General features: G+C 44.0%; 1 protein-coding gene across 1 annotated transcript in view; it reads right to left on the bottom strand.

Moving 5' to 3' along the window:
• Positions 1-3,096: 3,096 nt before the first annotated feature.
• The window catches only part of LOC119973467 (potassium channel subfamily K member 2-like), a 236,812-nt gene continuing 216,598 nt past the window's right edge, over positions 3,097-23,310 (bottom strand). Inside the window, exon 8 of the mRNA XM_038811665.1 lies at positions 3,097-5,943. Coding sequence (XP_038667593.1) covers positions 5,629-5,943 — 315 coding nt within the window. The 3' untranslated portion in view covers positions 3,097-5,628. The remainder of the gene's footprint in view (positions 5,944-23,310) is intronic.

Here is a 23,310-nt window from a genome sequence, read left to right as displayed (position 1 = left end):
TGCTATATTCTGGAGCAAATTGAAAAAAGAAACTGCAGGCACACAACATTTTGTTGTTCCAGTTATCACCAAATTCAAGACATGGGCATAGCACCATATATGAACATGTTGATAAGCCACATCAGCAATTTTACTTTGTAAACCATTATACTGGCCATGGTAGCTTGCAGCGCCATCTGTGCTATCAGATAAACATGAAAATGAAATGAAAATCGCTTATTGTCACGAGTAGGCTTCAAATGAAGTTACTGTGAAAAGCCCCTAGTCTCCACATTCCGGCGCCTGTTCGGGGAGGCTGTTACGGGAATCGAACCGTGCTGCTGGCCTGCTAGGTCTGATTTCAAAGCCAGCGATTTAGCACTGTGCTAAACAGCCCCTTAACATTTTTGTGGGTCAATTTTAAGATCCTGTAATGTTTCAATCAATAGATCAAAAAGTCCCTGTCCTGTACCATCATTACTTGGCACAGCTGAAAGTAGTCGCTCACAGATAATACCTTTAAGCACATACCGAATAATAATGCTAAACTGATCGATGGATGAATTATCTTGTGTTGAATCAACCTGAATAGAATAATATTTTGCTTGAGAAACTTCATGACTAATTCTTTCTTGTATCATATTCTTCATAATTTTGATTAACATGTTTATAGTTGTTTTACTCAGGTATGTAACAAGTCCACCACGGCCTTTACTTTGAGCCTTTCCTTGTTGCTCTAATCGTTTGATTCTTTGTTTAGACTTGTTTTGCACTGCAGAAATGTGAGCTGCCATAATGGGGTCATATTTTGCCATCAACTGCACAGTAGCTAAAAAATTGCCATGATTCAGAACCTCATTATCTAGAGTGTAAGCCGATTCATTTTTGTGACTTTGAAAAGGAAGTGCTTGCTTGCCTAACATCTTTATGATGTCTATTATCCTCATGACAATACTTCTCTGCTTCAATACTTCTTCTTTCCTTTTAATTAGTGATGCTGCAAAAAATTTATCTAAGGTGCCATCATTAACCACACTGATATATTGCTGAGCATTTCTGACATGTGTTGTTGTCGATTCATGTAAAGTCAAGCTCTGGCTAATACGCCTGTAGTCACTAAAGCCACATACAAAGGGTGATGGATTACAAGTGTTGGGAAACTCAAAGGCTAAGCAGTATGAACAATATAAGCATCTATTTTCTTTGTTATATGTTAGCCATTTTCTTGGGACTGAGTCATTCATAATTTTCCTCTCATACAAACGAGCATCAAATGGCAGATCATCAAGTGGCTGAAGTGGATGTTCAGCAAAAAACTGTTTTAGCTTTGCTCGTGATGGATATTGGAAGATTCCAGTAATTGATCTTTCATTTTCTTGCATAGGTTCATTTACAGGATGTGCTTCAGAAACCAAGTCATTTATGCTTGAAGGAATATCTGATTCCCTGTCACTAGTTGAAGCTATGTGTTCAGATGTTGCAACTACAGGCAGTACAGATACCGGAACAAGGAAGCCAGAAGAAATATTGGGCCTGGGTTGATTAGTAATGGATGCACTTGTATTTGTCTCTACATTCAAAGTAGCTCTTCTCTGTTCTTGTAACTTGCATGTCATTGCATCATCACCATGAGCATTGTTTCTTGCTTCTTGATTATTTGTTGCACAACTGGATATTGATGTGGATTGTGCTTGTGGTATTATAAACTCTGTAATAGGCCTGCATCGCTTGGCTGATTCCTTCCTTTCTGCTTCTTTTTGTTCTTTGCGTTTTAGTGACCCAGATTTATGCTTTTTTTTTTCCATGCTGGTAGGGGTAATATTCCTGAAATAAAAACTTAATTAAAAATAGTCCACATTGGGAAAAATGAATATTGATGATTGCAAGAATAACTTGAAGGAACGCCAGATAAACCCCTACTTGATAAAAAATATAAAATAACTTACTTACACTTCAATAGGCTATGTTCATTAGTCAATACTACTGTGGCCTATGCAGCTTCAGAAGAGGAGACAATCCACTGTCCAGTGTTCACACCAGCAAGCAACTGAGACAACTGTTGAAACTTAGAAGTTTGGTCCGACTATAGTAAGACATTAAGAATGGTCCCACGACCAAAGTTAACATGTCCAGTTTGATACCAGTGTAGTGTTACAAGTCGCAACCCTTTGAGTTTACCGATCATGGCTTATCACTTCAATATCTTTGACCTCATGATTCATGGTCAAAGGTACCGCTTCTCCTTTTCGGTGGCCTCACGACCCTATGTACCGCTTGATATCCTTTCAAGTTGCCGACCATCTCAAATCACGAACTGTAACTTTATCTTTAAATTCACACACTCTTGCTGAAAACGTGGATTTCCAACTATGTCCGACCCGGGTGAACCAGCCGTCCCCCCCCCCCTTTTCACATCCGTTTAACACTGCTTCGTTCCTTCATACACTGAGTGATTATTTGTTTGTTTCTTTATTGCATTTTTATTTGGTATTGCTCTTTTTAAAAACAATTATATTTTATTAAGTTAGAATACAAATCTCAGGAAAGAAGTTGGAGATTTATTTATCTAATTAATTATAATTTTTAAGGGCCCTTCAGAGATTCACGGGCCCCTTCTTGGCTCTCCGGGCCCCGGACCGATGTACCGGCTGAACCAAGACTACTGCTTGATATCCTTTGAAGTTGCCGACCATCTCAAATCACGAATTGTAACTTTATCTTTAAATTCACACACTCTTGCTGAAAACATGGAATTTCCTTAATTATGCCCGACCCGAGCCCCCCTATTCCACATCCTTCCACTACCTCCCCTGCTTCGTTCCTTTTCATGCACAGCTTATTTGTGTCCTCTTCTCTTTTTTTTCTTATTCCATTTTATTACTAAAACAGTTGTCTGTGTTTGTTTCTTTATTGCATTTTTATTTTATATAGGGGTCCCACTTCATCAGGGGCCCACTTGCCATCGGGCAAGCTGACACCCTGGCCAGTCCGCCACTGACACTGGGAACAACGCGGCAATAGAATCGCCCCCCAATTTGTTGCTGTTGTTTAGTGGCCGAATTCAGTGGTTAACTGAAGCACGAAATGGGATGCTGAATGAACTGAAATTACTGAGACTGAGATTGTTAGGTTTTTATTAATTAAGAACATCCAGGCACATGGAACCAATGTGGGTGAACAGAAAGGTATAGATTAGTCGTGTTCTCATTGAATGGCTGAGCCTATAGGCTTAATGACCTAACCCTGTTCCAATTTCCTCAAAAAAAGTTATTAGAATTTACTTCTGCCACTGTACATTGCATTGCAGCATTTGTGAAATTAAATAACTTAATTATACTAAAACAGAGAGGAGATCTCAACGTTTTGACATTTATGGGCAGAGGAGAGATGCAAGTGAGGAAAGGAGGAATTCCATGCATAAAACTGAGTACAGCTTTCCAGGGTGTCCTGTTGAAAGTAACAGCAGGATGTATGTAAAAAATATATGGGGTGGACCTCATGGTTGAGGTGGGTGGGGGCAGCGGGATCATGGTCAGGTAGGAGTTTATCATGGTTGCGGGAGGGAACATGATTAAGAGGAATTGTTGCCAGGAGAAAAAGATCATAGTTGGGCAGGGGATGGAAGAGATTGTAGTTAGTGAGGTTGGAGTAATTCTCTGGTTGAGGGGCATTGGAGCTTGTGCGGTCAGGGAGATTGCAGGAAGATGGTTGGGAAAGGCTCAGAAATTGCAGGAGCAGTATCAAAGATCACGACGGATTTAGGAGAGATTCTGGATGATGGTGTTGGAGATCATGGGAGATGGACGAGAGTTGATCTATCATGTGGAGGCAAAGACGTCACCTTTTAGAGCCTGGAGGAAGTGAAACTGCTACTACTGGGCCTCAAGCAGTGCTATAAATACAAGAAGGCCCATTGGTTTGGCCCTCACCTTATTTTATCTCCCGGGTTTCTCAATGGTTAAAAATACAACAAGTATATTAAAATGGAACCATGTAACAGATTAAAAGATTTTACTCACTGACATGCCTCCCGAGAGTGAATTAATCACCGGCTCCGTGGCTCATCTCCATTAAAAGCAAATATCTATGGGCTGGGGTCAGAGTTGAAGTTTCAAAAATCTTTACTACTTGCACAACCCAAACCCACCTCTTCTTGGGAGCCAAAGTTACGGTCAGAAAACATTTCCATATGGCGCAGTAGTTAGCACTGCTGTTTCAAGGCACCGAGGTCCCAGGATCGATCCTGGCTCTGGGTCACTGTCCGTGTGGAGTTTGCACATTCCCCCCGTGTTTGTGGGTTACACTCCCAGAACTCTAAGATGTGCAGGGTAGGTGGATTGGCCACGCCAAATTGTCCCTTAATTGGAAAAAATGAATTGGGCACTCTAAATTTAAAAAAAAACAGAAAACAATTGGATATCATCGCCTCGGAGGCAAGGTAATTCCTTTCTCTTCCCCTCACAAAATGGCATCAACATTTTGCTGAGCTTTAAACTATCTGGGAAAGTTTCCCTCTGTATTCTATGTGCAACAAAGTCATAAACCTTTTAATTAAGAATTGAAAGGGTACAGCGTCAACGTTCCCCTCTTTGAAGGGGGAAATGGGGATTGTTGAAAAATGTGGCGCCTTCTAAGATAAAATAGACATTTAATGACTTGCTCATTCAATTTGTACTGAGAATAAGGAGAATAGCCTCAATTACAAGTTTTTTTCTGCACCAGTGCTTGAGAAAGAAATTCTAGGAAACCTTTTTGTACCTGTCACTAACAATTACCCTTCCTACATAATACATGGTCTGTAAAAATGATACCTTGAGGTATAAAACAACCAAGAAAGGAGATAAGCAGGAATGATTTACAGTGGTACAGTGGCATATTATATATGCCAAATTGTTAATGGACTTTGATTTCACTGGTAATGGTAAGGAAAAAATTAAGATTATAGCATACATATTCATATTTTAAATGATGAAATATAGTAAGACAATGCAACTTGTTTCAAATGTTTTTCAAACATATCTGTTCCCAACAATGCTCAAATGTAAGCCATTTTAACATGAGTCCTGCAAATCCCATATTGTGTCCTGAATTTTTCAATAAACTTCTTCGCTTGCTGAAAATTGGCTTGCAAATATAAGATACCGTTCTGAAAGAACATTGTACATTTATCCTTCTTAACAAAGAAGTTTTTGCTACTCTTGTGCCTGCTGCACATCCAAACTAGGGTGATAAGTGTTGTTTCGGTGTTCTTTGAGTTCAACCTCAATCTGGTATCTTCAGGTATCACCTCCGCAATCCATAACCAAGTCATGGGTAGAAATTTACAATAAACCTAAACACCCATTCAGACATGCAAAGGGTATAAATGTTAGGTTCTGCGTCTGCCAAAAGCTAAGGCACTGATTAGAACTTCTGTAGGTATAAAGCAATATTACAGATTAATATTGAAATCAGATCATATATAAATTGAAGTGAATGAACTCCAAACTTTTTTTCACAGCAGCGTGATCTTGATACCTTGTGAATTCAATGTTTTATCCAGCGATGGTTTCTCTAAGGGAAATTGTCATTTGTTCTTCAAAAAAAACGTTTGGGTTTTTTTTTTTGGCTTTGAACATTATTAATTTCTTTTATCACAGTCCATGCTTGCTACTTGATGGCTTCAATTACCGCGATCTCTCCACTGACATACTGAGAACTTATACCATTAAGATAAAGACCTCCGTTTTTTGACAAAGTCGGCAGAGTATCTTTTTCATCAGTTAGATTAACTGACAATGTCCTTTTGCCCGGAGTTAACTCTTGCATTTGCTGCCCTCCTAGTTCTGAGGACAGTTTCCTTTTGATGGATGCAGCTCTTTGGAACTTGTCGTAGATTTCCACACTGAGCCTTCTGCGGGTCTCCTTTAAATCTGCCGTGACATTGGCCGTCCACTCAGCAGCGTGAGCTCTCATCTCTCCTACCTAAATGTAAAAACAAAATATCCTTCAACAATGTATTTTAATTTCCAAGCCCAATTTATATATTTATGGGAAAGGAGATTAGAAGAAATGCTTTCATGCAAAAGAGTTATGAAACATGGAAAACTCTACCATGAATGACTATTAGGGCTAAAGATATATCATATGTTAGGTATATAAGGGTCTTTCTGATAACCCCTTATTTCCTTTTCTTTATTTTTTGATGTTATCATTTTGATCCATTGATGCTTAATGGACATATATTTTTAGGACCAGCAGGGGAAACGAGGAACTTGAAAGTTACAACATTGTACACTGCACTGACTTTGAAAAGCATAAGTTGACACCTGAGAGTTGGGTGGGACTCAGTTCGTTTGGTTAGCTAGTGCCCAACGAATTAGCCAAAAGGCCATATTCTTCCCAGTAACATGTGGTGATTGGATCCTGCCTGAGTGGGATGATTTCCGGAGACCTAAGGAAAACAGAGTTGAAGACCTGGACAATCAGATCAAAGGACCTGCTCTCTCTCTCATGTTTTCTCCAGAAAAGCTGCTTTATTTCGAAAACTGCAGAGACCTGAATGAACGTACAGTGAAAATTTCAAACTGGAAGCTTAGATTGAAGGAAGAAAAACTAGACTTTTTGACACCTGAGAATTGTACACAGAATCTCCATGAATCTACAGTGAAAACCTTGAACTGAAAGTAAAGTTTGAAGAGAAGAAAGGTGCTGGAAACAAACATCTGCTACAAAGACTCTCATCTTTTCACTTTCATCATTATTTTTACCCCCCTCTTCGTCCCTATGTGTTTGTCTGCCTTGTGCGTGTGTGTGTGGAGGGGGAGGCAAGTTAAAATCGGGGATTAGGAATTAGATAGTAGTTCACCAGTTGCATTTTCTGCATAATTCATTTTAGTTCTTGTTATAAATAAAAAGTATTTGTGTTTAAATTTAAACCTGGTGAATGTAATTATCGGGCAGCCAAGGGCCAGACTTTGGGTATTTTTCTAAGAATTATTGGTTAATTCAATTGTGTTGCGACTCAGCGTTAAGTGAGGCTGGAATTGACAATGCCCTAGCCCAGGGGGTCGTAACAGGTATTGGATGAGAATCTGTTGAAGGAAGAGTTCAATTGAACATGGCAAATGGCTCAAGTGGTGCAACGCTGAGGAGCACAACTAGCACAAGTGTGATGCCTTTGATCGTGCTGCAATTGCTATGATTTACTGTGGAAATGCCTGTAAGGACTGACTGTGTAATTCATTCTAAAGCTAGAAAAGAAAACGCTTTGCCAGATCTGTCCCAAAATTCAACGAGCATCTCATAAACATTTCCCCCTGTGTTATTTGAATTTTAAAAGGCTGTGTAAACCATTTACCCATGGCATTTCACGATCTCAATATATAAAAAAGTAACGATATACTGGATTTAAATAAAGTCAGAGTTCAGAATTCCGGTTTATATGTCAGCCCAAATGCTGTCATAAATAATTGAAATTGCCAATCAGGGAGTTGCTATGTCAAAGCAAACTCCAACTAATGCTTAGTATAATATTTAAAGAGACTAATGGTACAATGAATGAAAAATTCTCGAACTCTTATTCTTATTCCTGCTCAGCACCAGATAGACAAATCAACAAAACGTTCACGTAGCTGAGGTCCAATGTGATAAAATCAGATACAATGTAGAAATTACATGACTAAGGAAAATTGCAGAGGTACACTGGATAGAGTAAGAAAATAATTAAGCCCTCAGCAAACATAGCAATGTACCAAATGCAATTACTGTACCACTTTGTAAAATTAGCGACTTGAACTGACTGTCATCCACTTTTAAATGTCATACTGCATCATGCATTATATATGCCATCAAGGTAGTGGCATGGATGTTGCTGTAATGACATCAGTGAAGCTATCAGGGTGAATCTGACAGCAAATTATGTGTCTGCAAATGCACAGTTAATGGCAGAAGTCAATGAAAATGTGGTATGCGTGCACTAGTTCTGCTCTGAAAGTGGTAATGTTGTGAATTCATAATCGAGAGGCACGGGCTAATGCTGTGGGGCCCCAGGTTCGAATCACATCATGACAGGTGGGGATGTTTAAATTTGATTAATAAAATAGCAGGAATTTAAAGCCAGCCTCAGTTAAAGTGACTATGACGATAAAAACCCACCCCGTTCTTTAATTCCCTTTAGGGAAGGATATCTGGCATCCTTACCTGGTCAGGCCTACATGTGACTCCCAGTCCATAGCAATGTGGTTGACTCTTAACTGCCCGCTGAAGCAAGCCACTCATTTCAGGGGCAATTGTCGATGGTCAATAAATGCTGGCCTTGCCAGCGATGCCCAGATTCCATCAACGAATTAAAAAATTGGTTGAAAATATTGGCTGATATATTTTGGAGTAAATGAGATGTTAGCAGTCATAATTGATAATGAACGCTGAACAATCGCCCTGAAAAAAGTAATTTTACAAATGGGGGCAGGATTCTCTATCCGTTCACGGCAGCGGAATTTTTTGGTCCTGCTGCAGGGAATGGGAGATTTGGCTGAGTGCCAAATTCGCCGACCTCACCAGTAGCGGTAATGGGGCGGACCCGCAAAGGAGAATCCCAGCCATCAAGTCTCATTCCCTCAGCAGACAACTAATATTGCATGCTTTATAAAAAATAAACATTAAAATTAGATTTTAAAGTTGTTTTTTGTCTCTGTCTCATCTTTCTCCCTCAATCCCATCTATATTTCCCAAACTTTATTTTTCTTCCTCCACATGGTTGAATTGTAACTTATATTTCCTGCTCTTTTACATCCGAGTTTAGAGTCTGTGTGGCTTCAGTCTGATTAGTTGAAGAATCCCCAATTCTGTTACAACCGGGTAAGAAGCTGTCTACCACCTTTTTCCACCCTCCTCGGTTAGTCACGACAAAGGCTTGTTTAGCATCCTTTCCCCATGGATATTGTCATGTGAGAGTACCTTTAAGAAATAGGTGTTTAAAAAATGTACCTTTAAGAAATGAGTGTTTATCAGTGATGTCAGAGTGTGGGTGGAGCTGGGCTGTCTGTCAGATTTTTACTTTTGTTTTAGGCTGTTTGCTGCAGGGTGTGTTTTAGTTTCGTTTTCAGTGTTGTAGCTGAAGCCAGACAAAGCAGATGTACGCCTGTTCTCTCTGCAATGAGAAGACTATCTATCATTTGGTGAATTCAGAATTATAAATGTTCTCCGCAGTGAATGTAACCCTAATGTGCTTCTGTTAAAAGGTGTTTCTTTTGTTTTCTGGATGTTGTTTGGGAAGTTATTAAGGATTACTTAGTGTTGTATTCTTTGGGGTTTGTATTTGAATTAATGGTTGCTAAGATGTTCACTGTATGTTTTAAAAAGGTTAACTTGAGTTCATAGAATAAACACTGTTTTGCTTTAAAAAATACTTTTCCATTTCTGCTGTACCACACCTGTAGAGTGGGCCGTGTGCTCCCCATACCACAATCTATTAAAAGTTGTGGGTCAGGTGCACTCCATTATACACTTTGGGGTTCTCTAAACCCATAACAATATCTTTTATCAATCCAAACGTATTTACTTTTTATAAGGAGTCAATTTATTCAGACTCTTTCAGTCAAAGAAAGAATACGTTTACTAGCTGCTGGAACCACACAGGAATAATAATAAATACCACACATGCACACACTGCAAATAAATGTTTAAAAATATAAAAATCTGTCCGTTGCTTGTCCATGAGGTGTAGATGGTAGTACATTGCGGCCATTAAGTTGTGTGATTTTGGTAAAGTTGACTTTGCCAGATTTGTAATCCATTGGAGATACTTGTTGGCTTGTCCCAGTGGGAGAGATGATCCGGTTCTCTCTGTAGAGTTAACTGAAGTAGTAGCCCTCTTTCTTTCTGCTTGTGCCTGATGGATAATTTGCTTCCAGCAAGAGAGACAGAAAGAGAGAGGTCCTTCTCGCTTCTTCATCCTCATATTTCTGCTTTTCACTGGTGGTCAGCCAACCTTTTACCTATTTTCCCCGTATATTCCAAGGTGAGGAAATAGTCATGTCTTGCATTCATCTCAGAACCTTTTATACGCTCTATGATATAAATAAACAGGAGATGGGTGTTTTTGGATATCTGATGACATGTAGTAAACAGCCTCCATTGTCCTCACAAACCCAGCAAATTAGTCCAGCTTTTTGCATTTCCCATTCCTTTATTTTAAAAGTGTCTCTGTTTGAGGTGAGTCTTGACACACTCATTGCAAAATTCCATGTCCTCTCATGAAGGTCTGTCAGGATAATCTACTAGGAGTATTTCAGGAAGTGGTCACTTTGCACTATCAGTCAACTTTGATCAATGTCTTTACTTATTCCTTTAAACAAGCACACACTCTGTCCTGTGTCATGTGAGAGTACCTTTAGGAAATGGATGTTCAAGCAATGTACCTTTAAGAAATGTAGCAGCTCATATTACTGAAGTGATGTCAGAGTGTGGGTGGAGCTGTTTTTTTTAGCTCAGCCATTTTGCAGTGTTTAGGTTTTCAGTTTGAGAGAGAGCAGCTGAAAAGTGTCTGGCTGGTTTGCTGTGAGCTGTTTGAAAGGACAAAGCCAGTTTTGAGAAAAAGAGCTTGGGTGTGTCTGTGTTTTGCAGTGAGCTGGATTTGCTGTGATCTCTGCCATGAAAGACTATCTCTGAATCATTTGGGTGATTTAAACTCATAATAGTAATGTCTTTAACCTGATGTGTTTCTGTTTAAAGGTCTTTTGGAGGTTTGAAGGAACATTTTGAGGGATTATTTAGTGTTGTATTATTTCCGGGGTTATCTTTGGAGTAAGGGGTGGTAAATGATCCAATGTTTATTTAAAAAGGTTAAGTTGAATTCATGGAATAAACATTATTTTGTGTTTAAAAACCCACGTGTCCATAATTGTAATACCACACCTGGAGACCAAGCCGTGTGCTTCAAAAACAACAATACATTAAAGGGAGAGGTTGTTGAACTCCATGATACATTTTGGGGTTCTGAAAACGCTGCTCCCATAATACCTGCCAGCCCCGTTTTCTGATGCGGCGTGCTCCCGCCGGCAGCGGGATTCTCTGCTCCTGTAGTCGGCCAATGGGGTTTCCCATTGAGGCCACCCCCGCCGTCGGGAAACAGTGGGCATGGGTGCGCTACCGGCGATATGGAGGATCTCACCAGCGGAGAATCTCACAGCAGGGGCGGGATTCTTCGGAAACCGGCGGGTCGGGCAACTCCGGCGCGAAGGAGTGGCGTGAATCCTCCGCACCTTCAGGGGCTAGGCCGGCGCCGGAGTGGTTTGCGCTGCGCCGACCGGTGCGGAAGGGGCTTGGCGCCACGGCAACCGGCGCCGAAGGGCCTCCGGCGGCTGGCGCGAGTTGGCGCATGCATGGAGGCACCAGTGTGTACTGGTGTCATCCCAGCGCATGCACTGGGGGGGGGGGGGGGGGGGGGGGGTTTCATCTCCGCGCCGGCCATCGTGGACTGGTACACCGGTACAGCGCAGAGGAATAGAGTGCCCCCACGACACAGGCCCACCCGCGGATCGGTGGGCTCCGATCGCGGGCCAAGCCACTATGGGGCACCCCCCGGGGCCAGATCCCCCGCGCCCCCGAGGACCACGGAGGCCGCCCGTGGAGCCAGGTCCCGCCGGCAAATACCTGTCGTAACATACGTCGCCGGGACCCGCCGAAAATGGGTGGCCACTCAGAGCCCATCACAGGCCAGAGAATCGCCGGGTGGAGGGCTGCTACCAGCGGCCGCCGCCTGGCGCAGCGCGATTCCCGCCCCCGCCAAATCCCCAGCACCGGAGAATTCGGCAGCCGGCGGGCGGGATTCACGCCCCCCCCCCCCCCCCCCCCCCACCCCCCACCGGCGATTCTCAGACCCGACGGGGGGTCGGAGAATCCCGCCCCAGGTCTTTCTTAAAAAGTTCAATATGCCCGCAGGTAACTAGGGAAGTTGCAGCTACTTTCACACTTGCATGACACTTTCCCTATTCATAAACATGACAAATTCTATGCAGAGCGTGCGTAATGAAGCAGATGCCGGACGATTGCAATCTCCACTTTCAAGGCCACAGAGTCTCTGGGCAATGGCACACAAGGTAAATGGCAAAAGGCATTGCTTTACAGCTGAGAGGAAAATGCAACCCATTTTATACAATGTACCTGAAGAAGTAATTGCAATAAAAAGGTGTTTTCTCAGAACACAATAGGTATTGTTTTGTCGATGTGCTAGAAAGAGAGGCAGAGTCACATTACCTAAAGCTGGAACTTGGGAATGAAAGCCTGAACTCTGAAACCAATGGATTTCTACCATTAAAACCATGGACATGATGTTAGTTTGAAGTGAGCTTTAGGCTGATGGTTAAGAGTAAGGCAAAAATACACTTACTGGCTTACGATTTAAGCCTGGCGAAGTTTCATTCGAGTGTCATTCAAATACTTTTGGACATTACTGGGCTCTGCAATTGTCAGAGATGGGGATGTTTATGGAACCTCCTCCTCCCATTGGTTGCTTAATTGTCCACCCCTATTCAAACTGGACACAGCAGGACTGCAAAGCTTTATTCTAATCTGTTGGTGCAGGATCCATGACACACCTCCTATCTCTTTAGTACACACCTAATCCTGTGCAACAACTTCGCCAGGTTGGCATCTAATTTACAGATGTGCCTGGTGCTCCACCTGGGATGCTCTTTTGAAATCTACATTGAAACAGGTTGGCCATCTACCTTAAAAAAACTGGAAATGCTGGCTAAACTCAGTAGGTTTTGCAGCATCTTACTATCATACCTTTGTGCCACAATCAGCAACTTCTTTAGTCCTTAATGCTACCATTAACGCTCTCTTTGTCTTGTGTCCATGACATATTTGTCAATCTCTCTTTCACCCTGTCCAATCCCTGATCTTCTATTCTGCTCCACCAGCTCCATCCCCTCTCCAACTATAGAATCAATTAAATTTATACTCTGAGCTCAGAAGAAGTCATATGGACTTGAAAAGTTAACTCCGTTTCTCCCTTCACAGATGCTGCCAGAACTGCTGATATTACCAAGCATTTTCTGATTTTATTTCAGATTTTCAGCATTCCCAGAATTTTCCTTTTATATTAAGCTCATCTAGCTCAGTGTTTTTCAATCTTTTTTTCCGGGACCCCATTTTTACTAAACGGCCAACCTTCGGGACCGACACCGGCCGATCTTTGCGACCCACGCCGGCCGACCTTCGCGACCCACGCCGGCTGACCTTCGCGACCCAACATTTTCTCTTACCTTGTTTGCTGCTGACAAAATGGAGGAATGTCTAGAAATTGGAAGTTCACCATATTTCACCTAAACATTATAATTAAAAATGTAAAAAAATAAAAGACACTTAGAAAACAATTAATTGATAAAGCTTCCAAATACGACCTGCAGGCACTTTGTTTCAGAATGTTTAAAAATCAAGATGAAAAAAGTTGTCATCTCTTAGTTGAAGTTACAGCTGCGGTGAAACCATCGTTGGATCACTCACCATTCTTGGAGTAAGACACGTCCACTTCATCAGCATCAAGGTTCAGAAAGCAACCAATCACATCATTCTCCCTGAACCTTTTGCAGCCCGATTTTAACAATGCCGGCTGCGAACGGCCTTCAAAAATACTGCAACCAGATTTTTAAAAATACGGCCGCACTGCGCATGCGTGCCCGCTCATCAGTGCGCATGCGCAAAACTCTACACATGCACACCGATGAACGGGCATGCATGCGCAGTGTGGCCGCATTTTTTTATATGTTCGTGGTCATTTTGAAGGCCGCTTGCAGCCGGCATTATTAAAAGCCAGCGGCTGCGGCTGTTGCGCAATCGGGAGCACCGCGACGGATGGCTCCATTACTCTCCTGACACCCGCCCACGACCCACCCATGGGTCGCGCCCCCGACTTTGACGATGCCTGATCTAGCCTGATGGTAGTGCTCGAGTAAGGATTATACTGGGTTACTTCTCGGATACTGGACAAGCACCACAAACAATTTTTCTATTTGGAAAACTGTGAGGAAAGGATACTTCACCCCCAGGAGTGATGACTCTGACCAATAGGTAACTTTTACATTAAAACAAACTTTAATTGAAACACAGAATTAAACACATTAACATCGAAGAAATAGCTTTACAATGATCATTTAAACGGTTGTTAAATAAAATGATAAAACGTGAACTTACTATCGACACCTGCTATTAATTCCAATTAAGCAACCCAATACAGTTCAAATGCCACTTATAAATAAAGTTAATAAAACAGGTTACTTGCTTAGTGGTGTAGATATTTTTAGAGAGAGACCCTTTCGAGAACAGATCCTGTACGCTTCTGTCTTGTCAGACTCATATCCTAAAGCAAGCTGCTCTTCAACTTAAAATCTTATAACAGGCTGCAAAATTACAGGCAGCTCTGGTGCCTCCCATTAATTACATCACCTGTATCCCACTAAGCTCTATGACCTGCTTAGCTAGGACTAAAAACAATCCCTCATAAATTATCTACACTCGAGGGAACCATCCAAAATATAAACAATGTTCCATTAGCCCGTTATCTGTAACCAAGTACCTGGTTGGAATGAATGATTACCTCACTCTTTTCCACACACCTTAATTACAGCTTTAGCAGACATACTGCTGATGTGTATTTTAAACCAGGGGCGGGATTCTCCCATACCCGGCGGGGTGGGGGATCCTGGCGGGACGGAGTGGCGTGAACCACTCCGGCGTCGGCCCGCCCCAAATTGGCTTGCGCCGGAGTAGTTTGTGCCCGCCGGTTGGCGTGGAAGGCCTTTGGCGCCACACCAGCCAGGGCCAAAGCAACTCCACCGGCCGGCGAGAGTCCGCACATGCGTGGGGTGGGTTCACCTATATGTCGGCCATTGCGGAGGCTGACGCGAAGGAAAAGAGTGCCCCCACGGCACAGGCCCGCCCGCGGATCGGTGGGCCAGGCCACTGTGGGGGCACCCCCCGGGGCTAGATCGCCCCACGCCCCCCCCAGGACCCCAGAGCCCGCCCACGCTGCCAGGTCCTGCTGGTAAGGAACCTAGTCTGATCAATGCCAGCAGCACTGGCAAAGAATCAGCGGGGCTTTGGCCCATTCCGGGTCGGAGAATCGCCGGGGGGGGGGCGCTATGAGCAGCCGCCGACTGGCGTGTCATGATTCCCACCCCCGCCGAATCACTGGCGCCGGAGAATTCGGCGGACGGCGGGGGTGGGATTCACGCCGCCCCCTGGCGATTCTCCAACCCGGCGAGGAGTCGGAGAATCCCTCCCCATGTTTTTTATGACATTACTGATCCAAATATGAAATATAGGGCCCGTTGTAACCGGAAAATAATCTATGTTTGGTTTTAGGTGCATTTAGAGGGATGTTACTTAACGGCTACAGCGCCAATAAACACCCCACTACAGTACTCAACGGCACTCTGCCATTTTATTTTGGCCTCGGGGAGTTTCTCTCCACCTCGGTCACACTTAAAGTAATTTCCTGCTAGCAATTCCAGCAGGAAAGACTCCTTGCAGATCTGGGCGCCATATTGTCTGGCTGCCCTGATCTCGGCCCCCCCCCCCCCCTTCCCCCCCCCTTTCCCCCCCCCCCCCCCCCCCACTGTTTTTGACCTCTACATTTCCAACCCCTCAAACCCGGGGAGGCCCCCGGGAACACCCCTTCACCGCCTCCACCTGGCAAGACCACCCGGGCTTGGCCCCATCGAGTGCCATCCTGGCACCTGGGCACCCTGGCACTGTCACCCTGGCAGTGCCCTGCCAGCCTGGCAGAGCCATCTGGGCACCCTGGCAGTACCACTCTGCCAGGATGACAATGCTGAGGTGCCCGGGTGCCAGAGGAGTACCAGGGTTTCACCCTACCCTTGCTCATTTGCATGATATGAATTTCTCCTAGCCAGCACTCCTAGCGGAAGTGCACAGTTCCTGTGATTCTACATCGGCAGCAGGACATTGTTTCCAGGTTGGATAATCCCGTCCTATATATAATTGAAATCATCGCTGTATGAAAACTGGCACGGAGAAGCCAAACAAGGGCTGCAGCCACTGAAGGAACCGAAAAACAACACTAAAATATATATCCAAAGGAAACAGCCTTGGAGAGAAACCCTTCATGTGCTCTGCCCAACACAAACTCGGTAGCCACGAGTAGCAAATAACTTACAACAAATTTGCAGCTGAGGGTGTTGCAAAGCACAAAGGGAAACAGGCTGAGCTCAGCTTGTGCCTTGTTTTGGGGAGAAAGCAAGAAATGTAGTGCTAAATTAACCATGGCGAGGTTTTTTGGCACCTTGGGAACGTTTGATGAGAGTACAGAGCAATGGAGCTTGTATACAGAGAGATTCAACTATTTATTTTCAATGTAACAAAATAGCAACAGATATAAAATTTCCAACATTCCTGAGCGTTATTGGGGGGGGGGGGAAGAGCATTTAACCTCCCGAGGAGTCTGGTACAGCCAGAAACCCCTGGCACAAAAACACATGAAGAAATTGTGGACATTTTGCAGGGTCACTGTTCACCATACCTTCAGTCATTGCAGAAATGTTTAGGTTTCAGAAGAGCAACCAAGAAGATACTGAATCAATTATATAGTTTGCAGCTACCCTGAAAAGACCTGTCACATGGGACTGACGGAGTAGGAATGATTGTCTTCCCCATGTCCCTAGCGGAGTATGAGTTCCCTCATTAAGGGGGCGGGGAAACTCAATCTATGTTGTCCATTAGTACGGTCAGTTCGGCACTAACCATTAAGACCTGGTTGAGAACAACCAGGAGCTGTGTATTATAGCCTTATAAATTAACCTACGTTTCCACAACTCAGTGTGGACTCTCTGTGACATCATTAAAAGCACACACATACATCATCAAGTATGTCAGTCAAGCCTTCATGGGAACACAGATGGAATCTCCCGACTACCCTTACAAAATAGTTCATGGATAAACAGTTCATCTGAAAACATTTTCTACATCAAGCAAGTAAGTAATACTCCTGTAACTGCAGGACAAGTTATGAAGCATACCAGAAATCATTCAGTACTGTCAGAGGTTTTGAACATGGAAAGACTTCAGGAGTAAACCCTGAGTTAAAGCCATATTCCACCTGAAGACTTGCTTTATCCCTACAGGCAGGTTGTCTCCACTGGAGAATGAGAGTGATCATTCCATCATTATTAAGAAACCATGTATGAAACCATTACACAATTACACAAGGACCATTGTTGTATTGTGAGGATGAAGGAGATAGCCAGGAGCTATTTTTGATGGCCTGGGCTAGATGCCAAAATTGAGAAGAAGGTGAGAATGTGCTTGCCTTGTGCAAAAGTGTGGAACCTGCTACCATGAGCCCTGCTGCACCCTTGAGAACAGCCAGAAGAATCTTGACAAGACGTTCATGTAGATTACGCTGGACCTTTGGAAGGTCGCATGTTTCTCATTCTAGTCGATGCTCACTCAAAATGGCCTGAAATTCCCATCATGAAGTCAACGTCATTGGAGAAAACAATGAGAGATTAGGTGAAATATTCAGCAGATTTGGTTACCCTGAACAACTAGTGAGCAATAATGGACTGCAATTCAAATCTCAAGAATCCATAAATTACTTGAAGGAGAATGGAATTCAACACATCCGGTGCGTTCATAGAACAATATACATAGAACATAGAACCTACAGTGCAGAAGGACGCCATTCAGCCCATTGAATCTGCACCGACCCACTTAAGCCCTCACTTCCACCCTATCCCCGTAACCCAATAACCCCTCCTAATCTTTTTTGGTCACTAAGGTCAATTTATCATGGCCAATCCACCTAACCTGCACGTCTTTGGACTGTGGGAGGAAACCGGAGCACCCGGAGGAAACCCATGCAGACATGGAGAGAATGTGCAGACTCCACACAGACAGTGACCCAGTGGGGAATCGAACCTGGGACCCTGGCGCTGTGACGCCTCAGTGCTAATCATTGTGCTCCCGTGCTGCTCTTGCACCTTTCATGATCCCAAAAAAGCTTTTAGAATCAATAATCAACCTTTTGACGTCATTTCACTGTTGCAATGTAGGGAATGCAGTAGCCAATTTGTGCAAAGCAGGCTCCCATAAACAACAGTTTAATAATGACCGACTAAGCTGTTTTTGTGATCTTGATTGAGTGATAAATGTTGGTCATGACACCCGGGGAGGGGAGGAGCCATGGAATCCTTTCCATCCACCTGAAAGGGCAGATCCAGCCTTGTTTTAACATCGAAGATGGCAGCTGAAATTATCAAGGCTGAGAACGTAAAGGGTGCAATCGAATGGCCTTGTTTCGCCCGACTTGATAACGTGATAAGTCCATTAAATCTCACACATGGACTCTTGTGAGATTTATGATGCTCAGAATGCCTCACGAAATAACGCGAGACTTTGCGATATGGATCTCACCCCACAGTGAGGATCACTTAAACATGTCGGCGCCCGATACCCCAGAGATTTGGGGATGAACACCCATGTCTGGGGGACCTCACCATGGCGCGGTTTAGCACTGATCCACACAAACGTGGGCCAGGTGTAACGGAACCTGGAGGGGCAGTCACCCAGGCCATCAGAGTCCCCTGGGTGGTCGGACACTGTTCCTTATCACCCTGCCACAAATGGGCTGCCAGAACGTTTTGTACAGACGATGAAACGTTCATTGAAGGTAAACAAAGAATAAGGTTCATTGTCAAAATGTTTAAGTCAATTCCTGCTCATGTACAGAAATACCGCAAACTCAACAACCCAAATTCCTCCAGCGTTGCTAATGGTTAACATTAACCATACACGGAAACTGATTTACTAAAACCACCCAGGACAAAACTAATTGTTGAGAAAAAGCAGCAGGATTGGGTCATATGGTGGGAGAACTAGGCAAAATATGTTTTTTGCCAGGGTCAGGAAGTTATGCCACATGTGAAAAGTGGACTCCGGCAATCATCTTAGTACAGGGCTGGGCTCCTGGTTCTCAACCGATGTCCTGCATGACACTGGTGTGCTCGAGAAGTGAGCAGGTCTGCTGGAGATGCAACTGTGGGGCAGACTCCGAGCCCCGGCTGAGGAAATTACAAGCTGTTTAAAGTGCTGGTTCGCCACATTTGCTGTAGCATGCAATCCTCTATATAAAACAAAGGCTGTAAAATGCCTACATTTCCTACTTGTTCCATGTTCTCCGCAGTACAACAACTGGTCTGAGACATCCTGAGCATAGTTAATATTATCTATACTCACCATTCCTCTTGCTGTGACATTGGCAATAGGAAAAGTGAAGAAAAACAGCCACATTCTGGCCAGCTGCTTCTTTCTCCCCAGGCTCTCCCCACTTAGCATCCAAGCAACATTCTCCTTGGTTTGTGCACAATCTAATTTGCATCTTTTCTTTGCAGTATATGTGGACTACTTTCCTTTTTAATTGGCCCCAGTAAAGTTCATTTATTGTTGACTATTTCCTCTTTTCAGTTTTTACATCAGTTGTAATTAAGTTCTGGCCATTGTGTCCCAGATGTATTCCTAGACAAATTCTGATTCCTCTTAGAGGTTTGGCTCCGATGTTCTGTGTGCAGCATATCACCAGGTGTTTAAACACCAAGGACGCAGTAGAGTAGTTTCCTATGCTCTTAACACCAAACCGTGGGGTCATTACTTCCCCCTGACACCCTGCCATGTTCAGCCCATCAGCTACAATCTTCTTTACAGGAGGAATATGTAGCACAGATTGTGTGAAATTATGAAGCATCGTAAAACTTGGGGAAAAGAAATGAAATTGCCTTAGCCAATTTGAGTCATTCAAATGTCAGGCTGCGCCTTGGACTATGTTGTGGTTGTAGGTTTGCGCACTGGGCACCATGTGCAATCTTTGCGCCACAAGTCGGTCACCCTTTCTCCAGTTGTCTGCTGTAAACTTTGCTGCCGCGCTGATGGGGAAAACGATCTTTCAGTTGCATGTTCTCTTGGGGACAGAGCAGGATTTGGCAGTTCACAAAGACGTGCATTTTCAATGCCTGTCAAGAATCCTGACATCTCAGAACCTCCTTGCAAGGTTTCAAGTGATGCCCAATTTTACTGAGAGATCAAATGATGCAAGAATTGGGTTGTCGGTTCTGACTCAATTGAGTCATAACTGTGTATAGGAGTGAAGAAAAACGGCACTATCGCAGAGGGGAGGAGTGTGAGTGTGTTACTGTTCCATGTATTTGGCATAGCATTCACTGAAAAGCATACACATGAACTATATGGATACACACTCAGGAAAGAGCCATTACATATATAAATGAATGGAGACCATATGACCAGTGCGTGGCTATGTTTTTGTGGGTCTAATGTTCATTCTTGGGATGTGAATACTGTTGGTAAAGCCAGCCTTTATTGTCCATCTCTAATTATGCCTGAAGGTAGTCATGGATGGTCTTTGTGATACACGTGGCGCAGGTACGTCCATAGTGATTGGCCACTGTTGATTCGCTACTACATTGTAGTAGCAATTGACTCAGCTGAAAAAAAAGTGGTGTGCCTTGGAATTTTGTATCCCATTTGAAGTGTGCTGTGTTGCTGAAAAAGTTGGGAACCACTGTCCTACACTATATATACAAACCCAAGATGATTTAATATGGAGAAGGCATGCGGATCAAACTTTGGTGACAAGAACCAATCCGCCAGAGGCAAAACCGTCAAAGAGATCCAAATCTGGCTCTGCCAAGAGACAACCTGGAGCTTCCCGAGACCCTGACATGAACCAAACAGGGAGAAAACAGCACCTCAACTGTGAATCAAACATCGAGTTACCTCAGATCACTACATCGGCTCCAGTTAAGATAATCACTGACGATGCTCACACCAAGCCAAAGATACCAGAGGTTACGGCAAGTGCTAACCAGCAGACACCTGAGGGTCATTAACAACCATACAGAGAACAATGGCCTCTGGAACGTCTGACTGCTGTTGTTGATTGATTGTTCATGTTGCTAATTGATTTTTAATGTTTATTGTGCCAGGGATCTTTGATTTGAAGAGGGAGGAAATGTTTTGTATTCACATTGTTTTTAGTGTTTCCTCATTAGCTGTCTTGTAGCTGCACTAGGGAATTTGAAAAGAATGATTTTGTGAAGTTATCTCCATTTGAGCGGACAAATGGGCAGTCTTACATCACAGCCTGTAGTGTTAACATCTTCTAAATAAAACTCTATGTTTTGGTTTAACCTCCAAGGCCAGCAGAATCAATCTTGAATCCATCACTGTCGGAGTGCTAAGTAGTAAGTAGTAAGAGTGCTAAGTATCAATGGTGCTAATTAGCAAGCAGCATGAGTAATAAGTAGGAAGAGTGCGAAGTAGCAAGCAGTATGAGTAGTAAGCTGGTAGAGTGGCAAGTGTAAGGAAGCTTTTTGGGACTGATGAGTTCAAGGCAGCCAATATGTTCTTAATGACACGTCAGGAATGTAACACACCCTTATTACATGCTTTCATTTTCATTTAACACTTCGTTCTTGGATTGCTGTATTTTATTTTTAACCTCTCTCACTTCCCAAATACTTTCCACCCATTATGGGGGCTTAATTTCAAATTAATTAATGGACAGAATTTAATGGTCGCCTGCCAGCAGGGGGCACATAAAATTCCCAGGATGGCCTTCGCATGGGTTCCTGCCTTGCTGTCACTTTTCTGTCATTTTCTGGTGGGACAAGTGAGGCCTAGACCCAATTGAGGCTCTTAAGTGGACAATTAATGACCACTTAAGGGTTGCTTAAGGAGTTCCTGGAGCAGGAGGGGTAAGCCTGGAAAATCACTCTAATCAGAAAGGGTGGCCTCCATCAACGGTGTCCCTTCAACATCGGCATCTTCCCCACAAGGCCCTCCCTCCCCCGTTCTCCAACCCATCCACCCACCCCCTCCCCCGGCCTCTCCATCACCACCCCTCTCCTTCCCTGGGTCTCTCCTCGCCTCCCTGAAACCCCATGTACTTATCTAGCCTGAGGGATGGAAAGGGATGGAATTTTATAATTTTTTAACAGAGTGTCAACTCCGGCGGGAAAAGCAGTGTGCAGCCCACCAGCTCCACTGTTGGCTTTTCCTGCCGTATATTTTGACACTTAGTTAAAAAATAATCAGGAGGTGGGTCCCAAGAAGTCCCTGAACCTGCCAGCGGGGTGGGCTCTGAACAATGGCAGGGTGGGCTCTGAATGACTCTGCCATGCCTGCAAAGTCGGTTTTCAAGAGATTTGGGGTGTCCTAAAAGGATCCCCCCCGACTTGGCCAGGGGGATCTGCACCCATCCATCATGGATGCGGGGAACCTCCCACCCCATGGACACAGATAACCCCTGCCACGGACACAGGGACCACCAACGGACACGTGGAATACCACCCCACAAACCACCCAACAGAAGGCCCCATCCCTGGCAGTGCTCCTTGGCATTGACCCCTGGCAGAGTCCCCCAAGGGAGGGTCTGCTGTAAACCCCAATGACATGATACCATGAAGGAGTGGGGGATTTTCTAATGTGGGGGGATAATAGAGCAGGGTGGTCCACTAATTAGATGTAAATGCATGATGCATGGTGATGGGGTTCCCGATCTTTCATAGTGTGATCCACATTACGTCATTGGTGGCTGGGGAGTGGGGGGAATCGGAACAGGAAATCCCGCTGGCAACTTCAGTACTTCAGTTGGCTCCAGTACTCTACCCTCACTGGCTTATCTGCCTGCTGAACACAGGGGTAGAGAGTCCTGGCCCAGGTCTTACACTTTGGGAATTGTTTGTAGTCCCACCTCCAGCCAGTTCAGAGTACTACATCGCTGTGGGACAGCGAGTATAGGCTTGGATGTGTTTCCTGCTGACTGAGACGGTGGGACGGAACACTCAGCCATCTAAACCTCCTGGTCAATGGTTCTGCCAATGGAGAAAGGCACATGGCATTGATACAGTGTAAAAGTACTTCAAATTAACTAACCACAGCAATCATCAAAAGTGACAAATTTAGGGAATTCGTCGACTAAGAATGACTCGATTGTTGATATCCCTATTTCTGTTTAGGAAAGTTGTTTCACAGCATGGTGTCACAATGGTTAGCACTGCTGCCTCACTGCGCCAGGAACCAAGGTTCAATTCCAGCCTGGGGTCACTGTCTGTGTGGAGTTTGCACTTTCTCCCTGTGTCTGCGTGGGTTTCCTCTGGGTGCTCTGTTTCCTCCCAGTGTTTAAAGATGTGCAGGTTAGGTGGATTGTCCATGCTGAATTGTCCCTTAGTGTCCAAAGATGTGCAAGTTATGTGAGGTTATGGGGTCACAGGTGTGGTGATATGCCTGTAAACAATATCATAGATGAATAGTGTG

Source organism: Scyliorhinus canicula, chromosome 1 (assembly GCF_902713615.1).
Source record: "Scyliorhinus canicula chromosome 1, sScyCan1.1, whole genome shotgun sequence".
NCBI classification, from domain to species: Eukaryota; Metazoa; Chordata; class Chondrichthyes; order Carcharhiniformes; family Scyliorhinidae; genus Scyliorhinus; species Scyliorhinus canicula.
Note: the sequence above shows the minus strand (reverse complement) of the source record. Positions and strands in the feature narration are given on the sequence as shown.